The sequence below is a fragment of the Microcaecilia unicolor genome, chromosome 2, assembly GCF_901765095.1.
Source record: "Microcaecilia unicolor chromosome 2, aMicUni1.1, whole genome shotgun sequence".
NCBI classification, from domain to species: domain Eukaryota; kingdom Metazoa; phylum Chordata; class Amphibia; order Gymnophiona; family Siphonopidae; genus Microcaecilia; species Microcaecilia unicolor.
The window spans coordinates 512,854,052-512,879,872 of NC_044032.1; the positions used below are offsets into that span (position 1 = coordinate 512,854,052).

The 25,821-nt window shown below is 45.6% G+C and overlaps 1 protein-coding gene across 1 annotated transcript in view; it reads left to right on the plus strand.

The window, feature by feature from the left end:
- LOC115461429 overlaps window positions 1–25,821 on the plus strand; it is a 453,017-nt gene that overhangs the window by 18,628 nt on the left and 408,568 nt on the right. The window contains exon 2 of the mRNA XM_030191224.1: window positions 13,321–13,389. Within this exon, the coding sequence (XP_030047084.1) occupies window positions 13,321–13,389 (69 nt within the window). The remainder of the gene's footprint in view (window positions 1–13,320; window positions 13,390–25,821) is intronic.

A 25,821-nucleotide genomic window follows, 5' to 3' on the forward strand; every position in this document is an offset into this window, starting at 1 on the left:
TGTTCTGGTGATTAGTGATTACTTAGATGTATGCAATAAGAGAATTTAAAGGGAATTTTAGTGGGTATTGTCTTATGCTGGACATGCTGTGTAGTGAAATGGCATAGAATGCAGAGATGTTGCAGTGTGAATTGCTCCTGCAGTCCTCCCATCAAAGTAGTTGATGTCCAATGTATGCCAAACCCATGTGTGCATTCATCCCCTAGTGTAATTTTGCGGTCTGAAAATTCTCACAACCTTGCTATGCAGCCACAAAGCAGTCTGTAGCAATGTCTTAAGGACATAGCACATTTTATGGTCAAATATTGGCAGCAGATGCATATTCTTAGACTATGTGCATCACATACCCATCCACATCACATATATAGTAGAAGGAGCTGAATACATTGCCATGCCTATCTTAGGAAAGGCCATCCTGACTCCCACATGAGACCCAGAATATGAATAACCTGTGTACACACCCTTCCAGGTGGTCAGATGTCAAGCATGAAATGCCAGCTCTCAAGGTAGATGGGAGATCTGTTAATGCTTGCCATTCTGATGATTGAAAACAGCCTCCAGGGTTTTCCCTGCTTGTAGCATATTGAATGTATGTTCTAGGTAACCATTTGAAGCATGAATACTAAGGGACTGCAGACATAGCACAGTTTTTAGCACAACACCCCCTGACCTTTGCAACCTGGGTTCAATTCTCTCCCCCACTCTCAGTGCACAATGGCAACTCAGGTAACTCTGCTCTTTATCAGTTTCCAATCATCAACATTTGTTTGGGCAGACCTTGCCAGTAACTTCACAAAAACTCAGTCCTTGCCTACCTGCTAATACAGTGATGACAGACCGTATCATGTTACCTTCATTATATATGAGCAGTACCCAGAAATATGTCATGCAAGTAATTTTCCAAAGCAGCTGATGTTCTGAAGAATGAAAGGTGTTATTTACATCCTCTTTTACAGGACCCAGTGGCAAGGGATTGGGCTCAACAAGTGTCAGCCTACCTGGATCCACACCTACACTGCCATAGCAGGAGGAGGAGGAGCAGCAGCAGCAGGAGGAGTCATATATGAGCCTCCACCTATCTAACAGCTGTCCCTCTTCTGTGCTAAGCAGTCCAGTGTCCCCCTGCTCCCTGGGGGCTCAGGAGAAGCCAGAGAGCCCAACACTGTCTCAACAGGCCCAGGATAAGCCAGGCACAAGCCCCCCCCCCAGCCAGCTTCACCAGCACCAGACCCAGTTGCAGGTGCAGCTATCCTTCAGATCCTGCAGGCCCTGCAGAGGAAGCAGGAAAGGGTGAACCAGAGGCCGAAAGCCCAGCTGCTTGGCATTGAGGAGGCCCTCACCACCAGCCTCAGGATACTGTCTGAAATGGTGCAACAAGGTATGGCAGCCATTGTTGCACATCTTGAGAGGCCTGCAGAGGCACCAGCAGCACCACCACCACTGCACACTCCCCTCCGGCGCCGTGGACGGCCCAGGAAATATCCCAAGTTGGATCCCTAAGGGGTCTGTAGGGACTGTTTTCATTTGTTTCCTTTTGTTGTATTTATGTAAATATTTGATTGTTTTATGGTGAAGTTAACCTTTTTTTGTTACTTTGAAGTTTTCATAATACACAGTAAATATGTATATATGAGCACACTATCTACAGTGCAATATGTCCTTCTTGTATAGTAGTATGTTGCGATGACATACCCTGATGTGTTGCTACATCAGCTGAAGTCCCGAGAAAAGCAGCCAACTACGCTGATGTTTTGTTTCACAGTGTCAGTGTTTCCCAGACCAGGTGCTGGAGGCACCTCAAGTTTGTAGGATATCCATAATGAATATTCATGAGAGAGATTTTCCTGCAGTGGAGCCAGTGCATGCACATCTCTCTCATGAATATTCTTTGTGGATAGCCAGAAAACCTGACTGCCTGGGGTGCCTCCAGGTCCAGGTTTGGTACACACTGCACTGTCAATGTTCTGTGGCCTAAGGTGAGATTCATACAGGCCCAACCTGCTCCAGCTTTCAGAGTGTAAATAGGTTCAGATATTGGAAATTGGGAGTGAGAGTAGAATCAATCCAGGGTGACATCTGCACACAAGGTCCAGAGCCAGTAGATGTGACACTTGGGTGTAATCACAAAGGTGCCTTTTTATCATATCACACATTGCTGTATATGTGCATCCAAATTCCAATACCAGCATGCTGGAGCACAATTGAATGATACATTCCTCAAAAATATGAATACTGTGATGACAATCCATATGCCTACTACCTTGATGATTCTAGGTATGAGACCATAACTCTGCAGGCTGTGTGTGGTGACATCTTTTTACATATGACACAGAGAGAGTTCAAAGTACAGAACATGATCCAGAGCACGAAAAGACCCAAGAGCCTTGAAAAATGTATAGATATGCTGACTGTACATAGTGAAATAAAAGCCTTTGTCCCAGTTGTGAAGGTTCTTGGTTTTTTTGTGTGCTCTGGACAACCACAGCATGGATGTTCAACATTAATGGGAAGCTGACAGAGCCAAACCATCCCTATGAAAGACCTTGACCTCCATATCCATCCTTAGTCTACCCCAAAACAAAATCCATGATGTCTCAGCTATGAATGAGGCCATCTCTGATATGTACATAGTAGTGTTAGGGAGCCTCTGCCAATGCTGTATTCTATATTGTACCGATCACACAAGACCTAGAGACATTTAAAAGATGCTCACAGCAGACAACTATCAGATCTACACCATGCAACACTACTGAGTTGTCTGGCTGAAAGGGAAGAGAGAGGTGCTGTTGCTGGGAGATTTCAATCTGCCGGATGTAGATTGGAAGGTTCCGTCGGCGGAATCGGAGAGAAGTAGAGAGATCGTGGATGCTTTCCAAAGTGTTTTGCTCAGACAAATGGTGACGGAACCCACGAGGGAGGGAGCGACGCTGGATCTGGTGCTCACAAATGGGGATAGCATGTCAAATGTCCACCTGGGCAACAGTGGCCATCAAACAGTTTGGTTTGATATGACAGCTGTAGTGGAGGGCGGCCACTCAAAACTCAAAGTCCTGGATTTCAAGCGTGCTGACTTTACTAAAATGGGGGAATACCTGAGGAAGGAGATGATGGGCTGGGAGGAAGTACAAGAAGTGGAAGGACAGTGGTCAAGGCTGAAAGAAGCTATAAATAGGGCCACGAACCTGTATGTAAGGAAAGTAAATAAAAGCAAGAGAAATAGGAAACCGATATGGTTCTCCAAACAAGTGGCTGAGAAAAAGGCTTAAGAGTTGGTGTTCCAGAAATACACAAAAACTCAAGAACAGGAACACGGGGAGGAATACCGGATGAAACTGAAAGAAGCCAAGAGAGAGATACGTCTGGCGAAAGCGCAAGCGGAAGACCAAATGGCTAGAAATGTAAGGAGGGGTGACAAAAATTTCTTCAGGTATATTAGTGAAAGGAGAATGACTAAAAAGGGAATTGTGAGACTAAAAGATATTGCGAACCGCTATGTAGATAGTGATGAAGAAAAAGCAAATTTGCTAAATAGATACTTTTGTTCTGTTTTCACAGAAGAAAATCCTGGAGCAGGACCGCGATGGACTGGAAAAAGTACAAATGAAAATAGAGTGGATACAGCATCATTTACAGAAGAGAGTGTGTATGAACAACTTGTAAAGCTAAAGGTGGACAAAGCCATGGGACCGGACGGGATCCACCCCAGGATATTGAGGGAGCTCAGAGAGGTTCTGGTGGGTCCTCTTAAAGATTTGTTTAATAAATCCTTGGAGACAGGAGAGGTTCCGAGGGATTGGAGAACGCCGGAGGTGGTCCCTCTTCACAAAAGTGGTGATAGGGAAGAAGCTGGAAACTACAGGCCGGTAAGCCTCACTTCGGTTATTGGAAAAGTAATGGAAGCGATGCTGAAGGAAAGGATAGTGAATTTCCTGGAAGCCAATAAGTTGCAAGATCCGAGACAACATGGTTTTACCAAAGGGAAATCGTGCCAAACGAATCTCATTGAGCTCTTTGATTGGGTGAGAGGAGAATTGAATCAGGGACGAGCTATGGACGTAATCTACTTAGATTTCAGCAAAGCTTTTGACATGGTTTCCCACAGAAGGTTTTTAAATAAACTGGATGGGCTGAAGATAGGACCCGAAGTGGTGAACTGGATTAGGAACTGGTTGACGGACAGACGCCAGAGGTTGGTGGTGAATGGAGTTCGCTCGGAGGAGGGAAAGGTGAGTAGTGGAGTGCCTTAAAGATCGGTGCTGGGGACGATTCTGTTCAATATATTTGTGAGTGACCTTGCAGAAGGGTTAGAAGGTAAAGTTTGCCTATTTGCGGATGATACTAATATCTGTAACCGAGTGGACACCCGGGAGGGAGTGGAAAACATGAAAAAGGATCTGAGGAAGCTAGAAGAATGGTCTAAGGTTTGGCAATTAAAATTCAATTAATAAATATAACAGAAACCTTCAAAACAATTTTAAACAAAAATTATCACTCTCATTATTCATATATATATAATTATTTTTAAAATAAAATCCAATAGATCCAATAAATATCCAATAATATCCAATAGATCCAATTAAAATTCAATGCCAAGAAATGCAAAGTGATGCACTTAGGGAATAGAAATCCACGGGAGACGTATGTGTTAGGCGGCGAGAGTCTGATAGGTACGGACGGGGAGAGGGATCTTGGGGTGATAGTATCTGAGGATTTGAAGGTGCGAAACAGTGTGACAAGGCGGTGGCTGTATCTAGAAGGTTGTTGAGCTGTATAGAGAGAGGTGTGACCAGCAGAAGAAAGGGAGTGTTGATGCCCCTGTATAAGTCTTTGGTGAGGCCCCATCTGGAGTATTGTGTTCAGTTTTGGAGGCTGTATCTTGCTAAGGGTGTAAAAAGAATTGAAGCGGTGCAAAGAAAAGCTACGAGGATGGTATGGGATTTGCGTTACAAAACGTATGAGGAGAGACTTGCTGACCTGAACATGTATACCCTGGAGGTAAGGAGAAACAGGGGTGATATGATACAAACGTTCAAATATTTGAAAGGTATTAATCCGCAAATGAACCTTTCCGGAGATGGGAAGGCGGTAGAAGGAGAGGGCATGAAATGAGATTGAAGGGGGCAGGCTCAAGAAGAATGTCAGGAAGTATTTTTTCATGGAAAGGGTGGTGGATGCTTGGAATGCCCTCCCGTGGGAGATGGTGGAGATGAAAACGGTAACGGAATTCAAACATGCGTGGGATAAACATAAAGGAATCCTGTTCAGAAGGAATAGATCCTCAGGAGCTTAGCCGAGATTGGATAACAGAGCCGGTAGTGGGAGGCGGGGCTAGTGGTTGGGAGGTGGGGATAGTGCTGGGCAGACTTACACGGTCTGTGCCAGAGCCGATGGTGGGAGGCGGGGATAGTGCTGGGCAGACTTGTACGGTCTGTGCCCTGAAAAAGACAGGTACAATCAAGGTAAGGTTTACACAAACAAGTGGCACATTTCTTGGGCAGACTGGATGGACCGTGCAGGTCTTTTTCTGCCGTCATCTACTATGTTACTATGTTTGTAAACACCTACTAGTGGCTGTAGCACTCCACGTCAACTATCTGCAATGCAGGGAACATGCATAAAGCTTGGACTTTAGTCAGATGTTCTAATAGGATGTGTTGAGAATGTATATGATGCAGAATAGGGCTGCATTGATGTCAGACAGCCAGCATCAGAGGAAGAGGTAGATTTGAACCCACCACCCCAGAATGGCATAGATGGTGCACTAACTACTCCACCCCCTCTTAAGGCTGTCAGGCAGGTTGCCCTACTGCAAGTTAAGTAACATTTGGCCAGTGAAAAACTTTTGGAACCTTGGAGAAGTGGTGTAGTGTGAAAATCAAGGAATATCACAACACAAGTTGGGAATTGCACTGCAGATTCAGAGCTGTTCTCAACATATTACAGCAACCTTTTTTTTCTGTTTGCAAAAACATTTCTGCTCCTTGATGACATAGATAGTGATCAGGCTAGAGCCACCATAGGACCCTTTGGCCAAATCCCTCATCCAAATAAGCAGTTTCCCCTCACCTGTATGGAACAGTGGTACACCTGTCCACTAGTAGTCTTTGGAAGGGACAGGGCTGGCCTTAGGCAGGGGCGACAGGAGCGGTCACACAGGGCCTTGTACTTCCAGGGGCCCCACGGCGCTCCCTGCTATTGCCGCAGTCTGACTCTTTGCCTCTCCTCCCCTGAGCTGCAAGGTGCCCTCCTGGCATAAATCTGAAGCCACCCTGGTGGTCTAGTGGAGTCTTCAGGGCAGGAAGATCCCCAGTCTTTCCTGCCCGCTGCCGGTGCTGACCCTCTTGCTGCCGCATCGCTCTTTAAAAATGGCTGTCGAGACTTCCAGTGGTGGCCTCGCAAGATTTCTGCTGAAGTTCTCATGTGGGAACTTGCTCCTTTTGCTCTGTGGAATGCAGTGGTATATTATAAAAATGCACTGCCTTTTTTTTTTATGATTACTATTTCACAGAGAAGGTATTGATTAATGAGGGAAGGGTTTCCTTCGTGCAGAACTGTCCAGAGTCAGTCTAAACGTGCCAACATTGTCCAGTTAGCACTCTATTAGCAGCCAAGTTCATACAAAGTTAATTATGTTCAGTGGAAAATAAAGCTGTTGGCTCAGGCTGCTTGCTATGTAAATATTCAATCACTGTTTCATTATTGCTACCAAGTATTAACATATTAAGGGAATTTGTTTTATTTAGCCAGTCCTTATGTTCACATGGTTTTGCTTTTTAAACCCAAAGGTTTCCTATGATAGCATTGTGCATATATGAATTAGGTTTTCTGTACAAGTTTTGCTTGATTTGTCTTTATTTGAAATAAAAAAATGTTTAAAACACATCTTGTCAACAAGGGGCGGGACTAGGTGGGACAAGGGGGCCCCACTGAACTGGTCTGCACAGGGCCCGCAATTGCTAAGACTGGCCCTGATTCCTTTAAATATGAGATATCTCACACAGAAGCTGCAGAGTAGGCTTGATCTAGACATGAGAACAGCATTTCTGCTCAGCAAAGGCAAACCTCACCTCCAACAATACAATGGACAGAATTTGACACATAGACATCAGCAGACAAATTTGCAAAGGAAATCCACTATACAGCAGGAGATAGGTAATAGAGGGATGTAGATGAGGTCAGACCATTAACAGATAGAAGAGAGAGGTGGGAGTGATGAGCCATATGTAGAGGCAGGGTTTATCAATGTAACACCCTACTCACATGATACAGCTCTGGCCGACACATGCTGGGCATATGCTCTATGGCTTGGAGAACCACATTTTGGAATGGAGGAGTAGCCTAGTGGTTAGAGTACCAGCCTTGAGATCCTGAGATTGCAGGTTCAAATCCCACTTCTGCTGTTTGTGGTTTTGCCCAGTTCACTGACCCCTCCGTATTCTCTGGTACAAAATACGATTGTGAGCCCTCCAAGAACAGAGGAATACCCAGTGTACCTGAATGTAACTCACCTTGAACTTTTGCTCACACTGGAAAAGGTGTGAGCAAAACCCACACAAAAATAGAACTTCCAAATGTGGAGTTGGTGAATACATTCAGGTGTTTGTATAGAGGGATCCCCATCCACTACGATAATACCCCCTAGGAATAAATACACTACAATGACACTACCACCACTCTGTCATATTTAATAAAATTTACTGTTCACGTGCTCCACTGACTAATGGCATCACTTGCACATTTGGAACATAAACACATAGAAAGGCCAGGATAAGCCCCATGTGTACAGACATCACAGTATGAACAGTTCTACCTTTATATTAAGCTCATAACCAGAGACTGTGGATGTCAATTTACAGGTCACAGAGTTTAGAATCAGAGAATGGAGCAGAGCAGAGGTTGGGACCTACCAATTGTACATGTGTCAGAGGCTGCAAGAGGGAATTGGTTGTCCCAACATATCACCTCCCACTGAGCGGTGATATGATAAGTACATAAGTACATAAGCACTGCCACACTGGGAAAAGACCAAAGGTCCATCAAGCCCAGCACTCCGTCTCCGACAGCGGCCAATCCAGGCCCCAAGAACATGGCAAAAACCCAAAATTTAATAACGATCAATGGACTTCTCCTTCAGGAATCTGTCCAGACCCCCTTTAAACTCAGCAAGGCCAGCTGCTGTCACTACCTTCTCCGGCAATGAGTTCCAGAGTCTAACTACACGCTGAGTAAAGAAAATCTTTCTCTGATTTGTTTTAAACCTACCACATTCTAATTTCATCTTGTGTCCCCTGGTTCTATTATTGTTAGAAAGCGTAAACAAACGCTTCACATCTGTCCGCTCTATCCCACTCATTATTTTGTAGACCTCTAGCATATCACCCCTCAGCCGCCTTTTCTCCAGGCTAAAGAGTCCTAGCCTTCTTAACCTCTCTTCATAGGGTAGTCGTCCCATCCCTTTTATCATTTTTGTCGCCCTTCTCTGCACCTTCTCCAATTCCTTTATATCTTTTTTGAGATGAGATGACCAGAACGGAACACAGTATGCCAGGTGCAGTCTCACCATGGAGCGATATAATGGCATTATAACATCCTCATGCTTGTTTTCTATCCATTTTCAAATAATACTCAACATTCTGTTCACTTTTTTAGCCGCCGCAGCACATTGAGCTGAAGATTTCAACGTCCTAGCCACGATGACTCCCAGATTTCTTTCTTGGTCCGTAACTCCTAAAGCGGAACCTTGCATGACATAGCCGTAATTCGGGTTCCTCCTTCCCACATGCATCACTTTGCACTTGTCAACATTGAACGTCATCTGCCATTTGGACGCCCAATCCCCCAGTCTCACGAGGTCTTCTTGTAATCTATCACTCTCCTCCCGCGACGAGACGACCCTGGATAACTTTGTATCATCTGCGAATTTAATTACCTCACTAGTTACTCCCATCTCAAGGTCATTTATAAATATGTTAAAAAGCAGCAGTCCCAGCACAGACCCCTGAGGGACCCCACTAACTACCCTTCTCCATCGAGAATAATGACCATTCAACCCTACTGTCTGCTTCCTATCTTTTAACCAGCTCTTAATCCAGAATAATACACTGCCTCCGATACAGCTGTTGAGCTCCTCTTGTTCATGCTTTGAGGTCGACAGGTGATATGTTGGGGCTGTTAAGCCTTTCTTACTGTTTCTTTAGGGGTGGGAGCATCCCAGCCTCAGAAAAACAAGAGGGGCTTGGCAATCCTAAACTATCACCTCCCACTGAGAGATTATTAGGGGCATAATCGAAAGAGAAGGGCGTCCATCTTTCAACACAAATCGGGAGATGGGCGTCCTCTCAGGGTCGCCCAAATTGGCATAATCGAAAGCTGAATTTGGGCGTCACCAACTGCTTTCCGTCGCAGGGATGACCAAAGTTCACGGGGGCGTGTTGGCACCATAGTGAAGGCGGGACTGGGGCGTGATTAAGAGATGGGCGTCCTCGGCCGATAATGGAAAAAAGAAGGGCGTCCCTGACGAGCATTTGGCCGACTTTACTTGGTCCATTTTTTTTCACGACGAAGTCTCAAAAAAGTGCCCGAACTGACTAGATGACCATCGGAGGAAATCGGGGATGACCTCCCCTGACTGCCCCAGTGGTCACTAACCCCCTGCCACCCTCAAAAAACAACTTTAAAAACTTTTTTTGCCTGCCTTTATGCCAGCCTCAGATGTCATACTCAGGTCCATCGCAGCAGTATGCAGGTCCCTGGAGCAGTTTTAGTGGGTGCAGTGCACCTTAGGCAGGTGGATCCAGGCCCACCCCCCACCTGTTTCACTTGTGGCGGTGAATGTTGAGCCCTCCAAAACCCACTGTACCCACATGTATGTGCCCCCCTTCACCCATAAGGGCTATAGTAGTGGTGTACAGTTGTGGGAAGTGGATTTTGTGGGGCTCAGCACCCAAGGTGAGGGAGCTATGCACTTGGGACCAATTTATGAAGTCCACTGCAGTGCCCCCTAGCGTGCCTGGTTGGTGTCCAGGCATGTGAGGGGGACCAATGCACTATGAATGCTGGCTCCTTCCACGACCAAATGACTTGGATTTGGTCGTTTTTCAGATGGCCATCCTCGGTTTCCATTATGGGTGAAAACCGGGGACGACCATCTCTAAGTTCGCCCATCTCGACATTTAGGTCGACCATCTCTAAAGTCGACCTAAATGTTGAGATTTGGGCATCCTCGACTGTATTATTGAAACAAAAGATGGACGCCCATCTTGTTTCGATAATACGAGTTTCCCCGCCCCTTCACCGGGACATCCTTAGAGACGGGCGCTCTTAGAGATGGGCGTCCCCGTTCGATTATGCCCCTCCACGTGATGGGGCCATAAAGCCTCTCTTGTTGTGTTTTCAGTGGTTGAGAGGTGATATATTGGGGCTATCAAGACCCTCTTGCTGTTTGCTCTGGTTAAGGGTACGCATTGCACTAATGTTTACCACATCTACTGAATCTTCTACTGCCGATAGTGAAACTCAATTTGCATGCAAAATATTTAATGACTTTGCTGAATAAATCTTGTAGCAAAGCCATAAGTCTCAATCATCCACAGACTAATGGATTAGCAGAAGGAGTCAAAATATTCAAAAGTATACTGAAACATAAGAACATAAGCGTTGCCATACTGGGAGAGACCAAAAGTCCAACAAGTCCAGTATCCTGTTCCCAACAGTGACCAATCCAGGTCACAAGTACCTGGCAAGATCCCAAAACAGTACAACAGATTTTTTGTTGCTTATCCTAGAAATAAGCAATGGATTTTCCCAAGTCCATCTTAATAATAGCTTATGGACTTTTCTTTTTGGAAAGTATCCAAACCTTTTTTTAAATCCTGCTAAGGTAACTACTTTTACCACATTCTTTGGCAACAAATTCTAGAGTTTAATTACATGTTGAGTGAAGAAATATTTTCTCTGGTTTGTTTAAATTTACTACTTAGTAGCTTAATTGCGTGCCCCCTCGTCCTACTATTTTTGGAAAGAGTAAACAAGTGATTTGCTTCTACCCATTCTACTCCATTCAGTATTTTATAGACCTCTGTCATATCTCCCCTCAGTTGTCTCTGCTCCAAGCTGAAGAGCCCTAACCACTTTAGCCTTTCCTTCTAGGGAAGTTGTTCCGTCCTCTTTATAATTTTCGTCGCCGTTCTTTGTAACTTTTCTAATTCTGCTATATCTTTTTTGAGATGTGGTGACCAAAACTGCACACAGTATTTGAGGTACAGTGGCACCATGGAGTGATATAAAAGCATTACAACATTTTCCTTTATGTTTTCCATTCCTCTGCTAATAATTCCTAACAATCTATTTACTTTCTTAGCCACTGCTGCACACTGAGCAGAGGGTTTCAGCGTATCATCAACAATGACACCAAGAGCCCTTTCCTGGTCGGTGACTCCTAATGTGGAACCTTGCAGCTATAATTTGGGTTCCTCTTTCCCACATGCATCACTTTGCACTTGCTTACATTAAATGTTGTCTGCCATTGGGATGTCCAGTCTCCCAGTCTCATAAGGTCCTCTTGCAATTTTTCACAATCCTCTTTCGATTTAACAACTTTGAATAACTTGTGTTATCAGCAAATTTAAACTCCCTTTAATAAGGCGTGCTGACGTTTTTAGCGCGCACTAAAATCGGGCACGCGCTAAACATTAGAGACGCCAATGCATTCCTATTGGCATCTGTAATGTTTAGCACGTGTCCAATTTTAGCGCGCACTAAAAACGTGAGCGAGCCTTAGTAAAAGACCCCATTAATTACTTCACTAGTTATTCCCAAGGCAGACTGGAGAGGACCCATGCATGGCTCAGATGCAGTATCATTCAGCTCCACAAAGCTTGACAACAGGGTCTAGTGTCAGGGGGGTTTGGTCAGGGGGGATCAGATGGGAGCAGTTACCAGGAGGGGCAGATCTTGAGGAAGGCTTGGATCCAAATTTCCAAGTTTATTAATATTTACTATCTCACCAAAAGGAAAACTGTCTAGGTGGCTTACAAACCTATAGTTATGTGCTCAAAACAAAAACATGGTCAAAAGGGATACTGTGGTGAAGAAGGGGTACAACTTCATTATTGGCAGGATAGACAAAGGGGGGGGGGGGAGGGTAGAACAGCACATGGAGGGAAAGTCAGGGTCTCTCAGGAATATGCCGAGGGGGCTAGATGGTCGAAGGTGAGTTAGCAGAATGCATCATTGTATAAGAAGGTTTTAAGGTCTGCTTTAAATTGTGTGAGAAATGTCTGAAGTCGTAAATGGGGTGGTATGGAGTTCCACAATTGTGGGTCCTGAACTGAAAGATTGATGACCTGGTGTGCTCATGGATCAGAAAAGGGATTTGATTGGGTGGGGTAGAGGGGTGTGATCTGGGTGGATGTATGATTGGGGTGGGGGGGGGGGGGGTGGGGTGTTCAGGAGTGTGATCGGGGAGAAATTGTTGCTGTTGGTGGGAGAGCATGTGGGCATGCCACTGCAGATCTCTTGCTTTAATTTGATGAGACACTGTTTTACATACATTGGCAGGTAATATGAGTGCACCTGTGCTATCTGCAAATGCATGTAATACAGTGCTTGTGTGGTAAACATCTGCCCTGTGCGAAAAATGCAGGGCATATGCTGGGCACATCCCTTGCATTTACTGCACAGGCTTTGCATTTACTGCAGCTTAGGTTTTGCACTTAAGGCATGGTAAGTGCAAAGATTACAGTGCTTTAGTAAAAGAGCCTCAAGTGCAAATCATTTAGAGAACAAATTATTAATCAGTTTAAACTGTTCTTCCATCCATTTAAAATCATCAGTCTTCTTACTTAGCTTATAGGCTAACAGGTACTTGGCACCTAAGAGCCTGCAAGAGGATTTTGAAAGGGAAACTGTCTTCAGATTTTTCTTTGAAAACATGCCTGGCCAATGTGCCGCAGGGGAAGCAAAGAGGAACTAGGCATGGAGTTTTCAAAATGAAATCTCTTCATGTATGTTCACCAAGCAGCCTTGGCCCTGCCTGCAGAACTACCCTTTTTCTACACCAAGGACCCAGAGTGTTCTTTCAAAGGTGGAGAGGGTTACCACGGAAACCCCCCCTTTTATTACTGAAATCCTTACGAAAATTGTTTGCTTTGGGTGGCGTCTAAAGTCTTCCTTCCTCCTCCCCCAACAATGAATTTTATCTCTTGGTATACACATAGCTTCATTTAAATGATTTTTAAAAACATACTAAAATAGTGTGTTGTGCCATGTTTATAGAAAATAATTTGTAAAAATGGTTTTATTTTTTAATTGTGCATTCAGGACATTGAAGGAAATCCAAATGTTGAAGTAATTAAGATAGAAGAAAATCTGTATAACTTCCCAATTGTGGTAAGTAAATTGTATTATATTATACCATACGTTTCTGTGTTTTGGCTCTGTATATTTCTGTACTGAACTGATTTTAAGTTGTTCTATGGGGAATGAGAGCATAGGTTAGATCTGAAATTGTCTGATCTAGCTGCCCAAATGTAGTTACACAGCTAAATTCATTAAACAATATATTCACTTGTAGCATTATTTTAAGGGAAGAACTTACAAATTTCCTAAGAAAGAAGGAAAAACACTGGAAGACATAGTAAATGAACCAAAACACATAGAGTCCACACTCACTGTTCATTAATGCATCATACATCCACTTATGATCTCCCATCCCCTATAATTCAATACTACTCATACACTTACTCACAGAAATATGTACACCATATGCCTTTGTGTCTTAACACTGCCCTTAAGCTTCATGTTGACGTCCCATTGTGATATTCCTAATGATAATTCGATTATCTCGCATAACTTGTACAATATAACCCATAACCAAGTTGTAACAAATGTATTTTCATTATTCTTATCTTATTGTAAGCCACACTGAGCCCGCAAAGAGGTGGGAAAATGTGGGATACAAATGCAAACAATAATAATAATGTGTTAGCCTCTGTAGACCCTGCATCATTATCCTATCCATAGACTGGTAATGGAAGACCCATACTAACAATAATTCCTATAGGTATCTAAAGACCTTCAGGGAAAAGTTTTGTGCCAGGTGGTAAAGATGACTGATAACTGAATGGAGCAAGTCCTGCAGATGGTCCAGGAATGGGACTGTTCTGCACTAAAGAGAAAGCAATATCTAAGATAGAGCCTGAATGCCCCCACCCTGGATATTTTTGGGAATGAAAACTGAGAAATCTCAAGCACACCTAAAAAGTGCTTGAAATCCCTGAAGAGCACTTTTGGCGCTACAGAGTATGAACCTGACTTGTACTCTTGGTTCAGAAATCCTTGTAAGAAGGAGAGAGAGAAAAACTGTCAATTTCCTGAGACCAGTCAGGCTTAGATTTATGAATAAGCTAAACAAGCTACAGCTTAAGACCTCATACTTCACCAGCATGGAAAATGATTAAACTGAAAATTAATCAAGGAGGTCCTCTTAAATGTTACAACTTAGGGATCACAATATACATAAATCTGTCCCTAAGAGTAGCTGTCCATGGAATAGCCATGGACCAAAGAGATTCTGTCCTGCTAGAGAAACCAGTGAAAGACACTCCACAATCAGACTGAATGACCTTGCATGTGATGCTGTTACAGAAGTATAAGCTCCCCTAGATTCCTGTAGCTGTTAAAGAAGATCAGGGAGAAAGAGTAGCAGGAGGCAGCAAGTGCCCTGGAGAGAGTGAAAAAGCCCCCTGAACTCCTAACCAGAGCCACTGCTAAGGTAAAAGAGTAATTTAAGCAACTGCAAGGGAGGACACTAGCTACCACAGTCATTGAAGAAGGCATTAGTGCCCTTTGAAGGGACATAACCCTAGAGACAGAATTCTCTGGACCTCAGAAATTCAAGGAGGTTTGAATGATCTATGCAGCTTCTTTCAGTAGAACTAGTGATTTAACTAGGCCTATTATCTACTACCGGTGTGTTGGGGAAGGACACATGCTGAAATCTTTCACAGTGGCACTGGGTTTCAGCTACACATGCCTGTCTCAGGAGTCTTTCGATAAATGAAAATCTCAATGATGGGTACTGGTAATTAAACATGCCAAAAATGGCTAAATTGATCTGTAACTAGTGAAATCTGAATATTGGATGTTGGAGATGAAACATACCAAAATGGGATTGGTGTTTACAAAGACCTTTGTGAGAGAAATTCTCTTAGTGAATTACAATCAGATGTGCTATCTGGGGTACCGGCCAGTCTCGGATCGCCTTCAGTTTATCAGGATCCATCTGCAGTCTGGTGGAGGAGACAATGTATCCGAGGAAGGGAAGGCTGTGCTGGCGGAATGAACACTTCTCTAACTTGACGTACAGCTCATGCTCCCTGAGGCGTTGTAGCACTGTGCGGACGTGGGTGACATGTTGCGGCAGGGAGGACGAGAAGATCAGGATATCATCAAGATATACAATCACAGAGGTGTATAGCAAGTCCTGGAATATGAAATTAATGAAGTTCTGGAACACTGCAGGGGCATTGCAGAGGCCAAACGGCATCACCCGGTATTCGAAATGCCCCTTGTGAGTATTAAACGCTGTCTTCCACTCATCACCCTCCCTGATCCGCACCAGGTTATAGGCTCCTCGCAAGTCCAGCTTCGTGAAAATCTTGGCCCCTTGGAGGCGGTCAAACAATTCAGGTATGAGTGGAAGCGGATACCGGTTCTTAACGGTGATCTTGTTTAAGCCCCGGTAGTTTATTTATTTATTTATTGCATTTGTATCCCACATTTTCCCCCCTTTTTGCGGGTTCAGTGTGGCTTACAATATGGGTTAGATATTGGAAATACAATTTGTTACAGATCGGTCATGGATTACATTTTTCAGAATTATGCGAAACAATTGAGGTGTCGTTAGGAATGTAACACTGGAGTAAAAAACATTGAAACATTGGTAGGAAACAATGGGAGCTTAGGGGTGATAAAAAGGCATAAGGACATATTATATATATCTTTCTGTGATTGAAGGTAAGAATGATGTGATGTTACAGGAATGAGAGTTCAGAAGTGAATGTGTGGTGCATTCGTGAACAGTAGGTGTGGACTTTATGTGTTTTGGTCCTTTCCGTAAACTTTTTCGAAAAGATGGGTCTTCAATGATCTGTGGAAGGAAGCTTGATCGTTGATTGTTCTTAATTTGCGTGGCAGTGTATTCCAATACTGCGTGCTCATGTGAGAAAAGGTAGATGCATGTAGTGCTTTGTATTTCACACCTTTGCAGTTGGGGAAGTGGAGGTTTAGGAAGGTTCGGGATGATCTTTTGGCGTTTCTGGGTGGTAAGTCTATTAACTCAGACATGTAGGCTGGGGCTTCGCCGTGAATGATTTTGTGGACTAGTGTGCATACTTTAAAAGTGATGCGTTCCTTTAGTGGAAGCCAGTGCAGTTTCTCTCGTAATGGTTTTGCACTCTCATATTTTGGCTTTCCAAAGATGAGTCTGGCTGCCGTATTCTGGGCAGTTTGAAGTTTTCTCAGTTTTTGTTCTTTGCAACCTGCGTATAGTGAGTTGCAGTAATCCAGATGGCTGAGCACGAGGGATTGTACTAGGCTGCGAAAGACGGATCTTGGGAAGTATGGTCTTATCCTTTTCAGTTTCCACATGCTGTAGAACATCTTTTTAGTTGTGTTGTTAGCATGAGTTTCGAGCGTTAGGTGGCGGTCGATAGTGATTCCGAGGATTTTTAGCGTTTCTGAGATTTGAAGGTTCAGGTTTGGTGTGTTTATAGCTGTGAATTCTTTTGTGTTGTATTGGGAGGTGAGTATTAGGCATTGAGTTTTTTCTGCATTTAATTTCAGACGGAATGCATTTGCCCATGTGTTCATGATGTGTAGACTTTGATTGATTTCGTTGAAGATTTCGTTAGTGTCTTGTTTGAAGGGGATGTATATTGTCACATCATCAGCGTATATATATGGGTTGAGGTTATGGTTTGATAGGAGTTTTGCCAGATGGATCATCATTAGGTTGAAGATGGTTGGTGAGAGAGGTGATCCTTGTGGTACTCCACATTCCGGTGTCCATGCCTTAGACGTGGTCGAATTTGATGTGACTTGATATGAACGTTGGGTTAGGAACCCTTCGAACCAATTCAGGACATTTCCTCCAATGCCAAAGTATTCGAGTATGTATAATAGGATTTCGTGATCGACCATATCGAAGGCACTTGACATGTCAAATTGGAGGAGTAGTATGTTGTTGCCGGTTGCAATTATTTGTTTAAATCTATTCATAAGGGTGACTAATACTGTTTCTGTGCTATGATTTGACCGGAATCCTGATTGGGCATCATGCAGTACTGAGTGTTTGTTTAGATAGTTTGTGAGTTGTTTGATTACCATTCCTTCAGTTATTTTGGTTATTAGTGGTATGGAGGCTACTGGCCTGTAGTTGGTTAATTCACTCGTGCATTTCTTTGCATCTTTAGGAATTGGGGTGAGTAAGATTTTTCCTTTTTCTTTTGGGAAGAGTCCGTTCTGTAGCATGTAGTTCACATGGCTCGTTAGGTCTATTATGAATTGTTGAGGAGCAGATTTCATGAGGTTATTTGGGCACGTGTCTAGTTTGCAGTGGGATTTGGCATATCTTTTGAGAGTTTCAGAGATGAGGTCTTCTGATAGTATTTCGAATTTGGTCCATGTTCTGTCTGCAGGGTAAGTTCCTTCTTTTGGGTCAAGACAATCTAAGAGTGTGGCGTACTCAATAGGGCTTGTAGGTATTTTGAGTCGTAGTTGTTTAATTTTCTCCTCGAAGTATTTCGCAAGGTTGTCCACATCTGGTACATCTTTGCCGTTGTTTGTAGCTGGTGTGGTGTCTAACAGTTTATTCACAAGGTTGAAGAGTTTATGTGTGTCTTTGTAGTTTGGTCCTATTATTGTTTTGTAATGTAGTCTTTTGGTCTGTTTTATGGTGTATTTGTATTGTCTCCGAAGTAGTTTCAATGCGTTTAGTGTTTGTTCGTCTTTTTTTTTTGTTCCATTCTCGTTCTAGTTTCCTGACTTGTGATTTGAGTTTTTTCAGCTCTTCAGTGAACCATGGATTTGTTTTTTTCCTGTGTGATGTTCTGGTTTGGGTTGGGGCGATTTTGTCTAGTGTTGTTGTACATAGATCGTCCCATTCTTGGAGGAATTGGATGGTGTCGGCGTTTGTTGGCCATTCGTTCTGGTAGATCTGTTGCCAGAATACTGTGGGGTCTATTTTTCCTCTCGTTGTGTATGTTGTTCGCTCCTGTTTATTGCTTGTGTTTATGTGTGTTTTTCGCCAGTGGAGAGAGACATTTGCTTTGTGGTGGTCTGACCATAACGTAGGTGTCCATCTTGTGTCAGTAATCGTGATGGTTGAATCCGGTTCAAATTTATTTGTTATGATATCAAGTGTGTGTCCTTTTTTGTGTGTTGGTTGCGTATTGGGTACTTGTAAGTCCCAGAGTTTAAGGAATTCTTTGCATTCTCGTGTGCTTGGTGAGGTGTCATCCTCTAGGTGTATGTTGATGTCTCCTAGTATGAGGATGTTTGAGGCAGACATGCAGGAATTTGAGATGAAATCCATGAGTTGTGTTTGGGAGTCTTGTCATTTTCCTGGTGGCCTGTAGAATAGGATTGTGTTAAGGTGCCCTATTAGGTTTGGATGATTAATTCTAGTCGATGCAATTTCGAGTTGTGGCGAGGTAGATTCGCCCGTGATTGTGATGGTGAATTCGGGTTTGTAGATAATAGCTATTCCGCCTCCTCTTTTTTTCCCATTTCTTGTCCAGTGGGTGATTTTGTATTCTGGTGGGCATGTCTCTAAGATGGCGGGGTCTGTAGGGCTATGGAACCAGGTTTCTGTGATGAATAAAAGGTCTAATTTATCTGTGGTGATCCAGTCTCGTATATCTATTGAGTTGCTTACTGCTGATCTTGCATTGATATATCCTAGTTGGATTGAGTGGTGTGGTTCCGTGGGGATGTGCGATGTATTTATTTTTATTAGTTGTCTGTTTCTTCGTTGGTTAAATTTGTTATTGTTGTTGTTTTCATCTGTTAGTCGGCGGTAATCATATCCCGAGATTGTTCCGGGCATTGTGTTTATGTGAGTGCTGTGTGGTTTGTGGGCGGTGGTGTTGGTGTGGGTTGTGTGTGCGTATAAGAGTAGGGAGAGACAATGGATGGTTAGGAGTGTTGTACTGGTGTACATGTCTATGTCTGGGGCGCTGTGGTAAACGTTCAGCTGGTTTACATCCAAGCGAATCAAGCTTACAATTGCATTGAGGCTGGGCGGTTCGAAGTCTACATTTGCATTTGAGCTTGGTTACAATTCAGATCGAGGGAAAACTTACATATGCACTTAAGCTTAGCAACAATTCAAAGCTTGGTAATAATTCACTGCTTACATTTATATTTAAGCTTAGCGACAATTCAAGCTAGGCAAATATTCACAGCTTACATTTGCATTTAAGCTTAGTAACAATTAAAGCTAGGCAATTATTCACAGCTTATATTTGCATTTAAGCTTAGCAACATTTCAAGCTTGGCAACAATTCATAGCGGTACATGCAATTAGTTCCTATTTAAAGCAGCAAAGCAAAGCAGAGTAAGGACATTTGAATTAAGCCTAATGTAGTGCATGCATTTAAGCCAAGCAGTAGTTAATTTTATTTTATTTGTTTGTTACGGTTGTGCTGTTTTTGCTCCGTGGCCTTCTATCAGCAGCCCGTCCTCTTTTGCATTGCCCCAGCTATGGGTACGTTTCCGCGAGGGCCTCCAGTATCTCTGTGGTCTTTCAATCGGGTTCAGTGGGGCTCCGGTGTTGCTCTGGTCCGTTCCGGTCCAGTTGCAATTCTTCAAGTCAGGGGACTGATCGGGGCTGGTCACGGCTGCGAGGTAGGCAGGCCCTCCCAGTCGGTCTCGCGTCTCTCGGGTTCACTCGGGCTTTAATCCGGTTCTTGGATCAGTGGGAGAGTCGGCCCAGTATTTCGGTGAGAGGCACCAGGATGGAGCGCTAGGTCGATACAGTGCCGAGTGCTCTGCTCGTTTCCGGCTGCTCCATGCGGTTTCTTGGCAGCAACGGCAGGCTGGGGAGCGCCGAGTATTCCGCTCGGCACTGGCTGTTACCCGGAGCTTCCAGTGCCCGGGTAAGCAGCTCCAGGATGGGGTGGTGGGTTGGGTAGGGGCAGTGTGAGAAAGCGTCGGGTGTGTCCGCGTGAAGCAGGCTAGGCCGCGATTAATCTCCGATTTCCTTGCTGGCGTCCCACAGGAACAGACTTGCCTGCCCTATCTCTCGCCCGGGGTGATCAGTTGATCTCGCCGGCACCCGGTCCACTGTCTCGGCGGCCTCCTACGCCGCCTCCAGACCCCACTGTCTTCCCCAGGTACGGAACTTACTGTGGGACGCCTTGCTTTGCTGCCATCCAGTTCCAGCTCGGCTTGCTCGGGTCGACCTGGGCACTTCAGCTAGGCCTTTGGTCCCGTTCAGTTGGGATGCGGCGCGGCCTCGTGGCACCGCAGGCAGATCTTCTCCGTCGGTTTCGGGTTCAGCAGTGCCGGCTCAGTAGTGCCGCTTCGCAATTTCTGCTGTTTCCGACTGCTCCGGCTGATTTCGGTTCTCTCCTGACCGGTCTTTGCGGCGTTGGATGGTCCAGGTAGGTCTGTTTGTTTTCGACCTGAGGAGCTCTTTACCTGAGCTCCTTACCTTGTTGCCATCTTAGCAGGGGCGAAGAGACCCGTCCTTCTTGGACACGAAGAAGAACCCGACCCCTGCTGGCGAGGTAGAGTATCGAATAAATCCCTTGAGGAGATTCTCCTGGACGTAGGCCTGCATGGCCCGGGACTCCTCCCAGGACAAGGTGTAAAGGCGCCCCCTGGGTGGATTGGTTCCTGGAAGCAGGTCAATAGCACAGTCGAAAGACCGATGGGGCGGATGTGTGTCAGCCGCCTGAGCACTGAATATATCTCGGAAGTCTTGATATTCTTTGAGAAGCCCGGGCGACCTCCCCTGCGGAGTCTGAAGCTAGATGGAGCAGATAGGCATGGGTGGCTTAACCTGCTGCAGACAGTGCTGGAAACACCGAGAACCCCATTGCCCGATCTCCCCGGTGGACCAATCAATAACGGGGGCGTGAAGGCGAAGCCAGGGCAGTCCAAGGATCACTGGGTGAATAGCTCGGGAGAGCACCAGGAACTGGATCTCCTCCTGGTGTAATGCCTCAACCCGCATACACGGGGCGAGGTGATCCGGGTGATAGTCCGGGGAAGACTGTCTCCCTGGATGGAGGTGACCCTGAGAACTGGTTGACAGGGCATAGTGGAGCCATCCAACTGAGACAGGAACTCGGCATCTATAAAGTTTCCCCCGGTCCCGGAATCCAGCAAGGCCATCGTCTGGGCCTGGAACCCCTCTCCTTGAAGCAATACGGGAACCAAGAGCAGATTATCCGGAAGGGAAGATAACCGACCCACAGCCACTTCCTTTCACGGGGCTCAGGCCGGACTGTTTCCCAACCTCTTTGGCTTATTCAGGCAGATATCTGTGAAATGGCCTGGTTGCCCGCAGTACAGGCATAGATGGTTCCTCCAGCGATCGGCCCTTTCTTCCTTGGATAACCGATGCTGCCCCATTATCATGGGTTCCTCCTCAAGTCCTGATGAACCCTCCTCAAGGGCTTTTGGCATCTCTGGTCGGCGATTGCGGAGCCTGGGCCTATGAACGGCTTGTTGAGTGCCCCTCTCCAGGGCTCGCTCCTGGAAGCGGATGTCAATCCTGGTGCAGAGCGCGATGAGAGCGTCCAGAGTGGCGGGAATTTCTCTACCAGCCAGTTCATCCTTTATCCGTTCAGACCCTGCCAAAAGATGGCCGTTAAGGCCTCCTGGTTCCACCTGAGCTCTGCGGCAAGGGTATGGAACCGAACAGCATACGCCCCGACCGACCCGGTGCCCTGCTGGATACGCAACAGCTCTCCAGAGGCAGATGAGGGCCGGCCAGGTACGTCGAATACCATTCGGAACTGCCGCAGGAACTCATCCAGGTCCGCCAATACCGGATTCCGTTGCCCCCACAGTGGGAACGCCCAAGCCAGGGCGGCACCAGAGAGCAAGGAGATAATATAGGTCACCTTCATCTTGTCAGACGGGAAGGCCTCTGTTTGGAGCTCAAAGAGTATCTGACATTGGTTTAGAAAACCTCGACATGCTGATGGGGTTCCATCAAACCGGGGAGGCTCTGGAAGCCGCAACCGCGATGTGGAAGCCTCCGCCCTAGTGCCTGGAGGAGCCGCGGCAAGCTGTTGCTGGAGCACAGGTAGCTGAGTGCAGACATCCTGGAGAACGCTGGACAAGTGATTCAGTTGAGCCTGCTGTTGCTGTAAAAGTTGAGCCAGGTTGGAGAGCTTGGACTTGTCTGGCAAGCTCATGGCTTCGGCTTACTGTTATGACTGGGAAGTGAGCCCTTGTGCCCCGACTGAGCATGGCATAGATGGAGTGACACCGCACTCGGTCAGGCAGCCAGACAACCCCTACCTTCACCTGGGCAGCGACCGCCATTCCCCGGGAGTTGAGCCCCCAGGTACAGGTGGTCACCAGGACTTCCGGAACCGGCGGGGTTGAGCAGCCACTGACCAGACAGGCGGGAGAGCAGGCACAGACCAGGATCTAGGGAAGCAACAACACAGCGCATAGTCCAGGTACAGTCCGAGGTCAAGGCAGGCAGCAACACAGTGGATATTCAAGGTTCGGTCCAAAGATCAAACACAGGAAACAGGAGATAGCTGGCTGTAGACATGGACGTGGACCGCAACCTCTAAGACACTAGAAGCCGAAGCAACGAGTGCGGGGAACTGCTGGCCTTAAGTATTCCCCGCATCAGTGGTAACCACGGGCAGCTGTAGGGAACTTCCAGATTGGTCTACCCGCACCGGACACCGGCAAGCTTCCGGAACGCTGACAGACTGCGTGGCCGGCCACCGCCGGATGGCCGGCCAAATCATCAGCTGATCCGCGCCTGTGGCCGAAGTGGCATAGCCGGCCAACGGAGCCAGACTACACACGACTGCTGCCGACAGGCCGTATGGCCGGCCATCGCCGCTGGACTGAGACTCAGCGGCAAACCGGCCGTGCGGGTTGGGATTCAGGTGAGGGACGTAACATTCTGATGTACCTGAAAAAGTTCTTATTGTGAGTTTTAGCCTCTGCGGCAAGTTTCTCTTCATATTTTCTTTTAGCTTTCTTTTTAATGCATTGCATCTGACTTGCCAGTGCTTATGTTGCTTCTTATTTTCTTCATTTGGGTCCTTTTTCCATTCTTTGAAGGGCATTCTTTTGGCTGTAATAGCCTCTTTCACTTCACCCTTTATCCTTGCTGGCTGTCATTTTCTCTTCTTTCCACTTTTGCAAATACATGGAATGCATCTGATATGGGCTTCCAAGATGGTATTTTTGAGTAATGTCCACACTTGATTTAATGTCCTAACCTTTGCAGCCAAACCTTTTAGTTTCTTTTTAATCATTTTCCTCATTTTATTATAGTGGCCCTTTCGAAAATTAAATGCAGCTACAGTAGATTTCCTTTGTGGGTTCATCCCAGATAGTAGCTCAAGCTCGATCATGTTATGATCACTGTTTCCCAGGCGACCCAACACCACCACCTCTCACACTATGCCCTGCATGCCACCATGGACCAGATCCAAAATGGCTCCTCTTCTTTTTGGTTCATGGACCAGTTGCTCCAAGAAGCAGTCTTTTATTACATCTAGAAATTGTATTTCCCTGGTATTCCCTGATGTAACATTTATCCAGTTAGTATTGGGGTAATTGAAGTCACTCATTATTATAGTGTTGCCCAGTTTGCCAGCTTTTCTAATTTCTGTAAACATTTCTTCATCCATCTGTTGGTTCTGTCCTGGCAGACGGTAGTACAGTCATGCAAGAATACTCCTTTCCTTCACACATGGAATTTCTATCCATAATGATTCCATGCTGCTGTTTCATGTGAAATGTTTATTTTATTTGACTCAATTCCCTCTTTAACATATAGCGCGACCCCCTTCCAATTTGATCCTTTCTATCATTGCGATACAATTTTTACCCTGTTAAAACAGTGTCCCATTGGTTGTCCTCTTTCCACCAAGTCTCTGAGATGCCTATTATATCTACCCCATCATTTAGTGCTATATACTCTAACTCTCCCATCTTATTTTTTAGACTTCTAGCATTTGTATACAGGCACTTCAAATTGTGTTTTTTCCTTGAATCTACAAGCTGCTTAGAAGTTGATGGGGATAATATGCATCCTTTATCCAGCTCTCTCATTAAGCATACCTGGTTTACTTTCAGCATTGTTGAAACCTCTCTACTGGGATTCCCTAAATGTCCTGTTTCAATAGTATCCTTCAAGGATATTCTACACCAAACCATGTGCTCCTGGGTGACTGTCGGCTTTCCCTCCCATTCTAGTTTAAAAGCTACTCTATCTCCTTTTTGAAAGTTAGCCCCAGAAGCCTTGTTCCATCCCAGTTAAAATGGAGCCCATCCTTTCAGAACAGTCTCCCCATTTCCCAGAATGTTGCCTATTTCCTAACAAATCTAAATCCTTCATCCCTGCACCATCATCTCAACCACGCATTGAGACTTCAGAGCTCTGCCTGCCTTTTGGGTCCTGTGTGTGGAATGGGCAACACTGAAAGATCTGGACTTCAGCTTTCTACCTAAGATCCTAAAATTTAGCTTCCAGACATTCCCTCCCACATTTTCCTATGTCATTGGTGCCCACATGTACCAGGACAGCATGTTCCTTTCCAGCACTAAGATCTTGTGTAGTCGATGCACGAGGTCTGCCACCTTTGCACCAGGTAGGCAAATGACCAGGTGATCCTCATGTCCACCAGCCACCCAGCTATCTACATGCCTAATGATTGAATCACTAACTACAACAACTGTCCTAACGCTTTCTGCCTGGACAGATGTTCTTGGAAACATATCCTTGGTGTGAGAGGATATTCTCCGAGGACAAGCAGGCTGCTTGTTCTCACTGATGGGTGACGTCCACGGCAGCCCCCTGCAATCGGAATCTTCACTAGCAAAGGCCTTTGCTAGCCCTCGCGCGCCCATGTGCACCGCGCATGCGCGACCGTCTTCCCGCCCGAACTGGCTCGTGTTTGTCAGTCTTCTTTTGTCCACGCTCGGGACGGTCGTGTTTTGTCACCGTTTCGTGCCCCTCAAGTTGACCTCGCACGTTTTCGCAATTTTCGCTAAAAAAAAAAAAAAAAGAGACCGTTACGGTCTTTACTCCTTTCCCGTGTTTCCAGCTTTTTCCCCGAGTAAGTTTCCTTTCGCTTTTGGGACCGGCCTATTTGGCCTCGGTATGGGTTTTTTCTCCCTTCTTTTTGGTGCCTTTTGTCATCATCGCGAATTTTGATTTCGCCGGCGTGATTTTTCCGCCCATGTCATCGAAGTCTTCCAGCGGCTTCAAGAAGTGCACCCAGTGCGCCCGGGTAATCTCGCTCACTGACAGGCACGCGTCGTGTCTTCAGTGTCTGGAGGCTGGGCACCACCCGCAGGCCTGCAGTCTTTGTGCTCTTTTGAAAAAGAGGACTCAGGTAGCGAGATTGGCCCAGTGGAACGCGTTGTTCTCGGGCTCTTCGACGACAACAGCACGGGATTCGTCGAGTTCATCGACGTCGACAGCATCGAAGTCTTCGACCTCTGCATCGGCATCGACTGCATCGAGGCTTCTACCTCCTGCATCGTCGGTACCGAGACATCGAAAGGCTGCGTCGACGTCGGTGGTACCAGGACCTCCGCTAT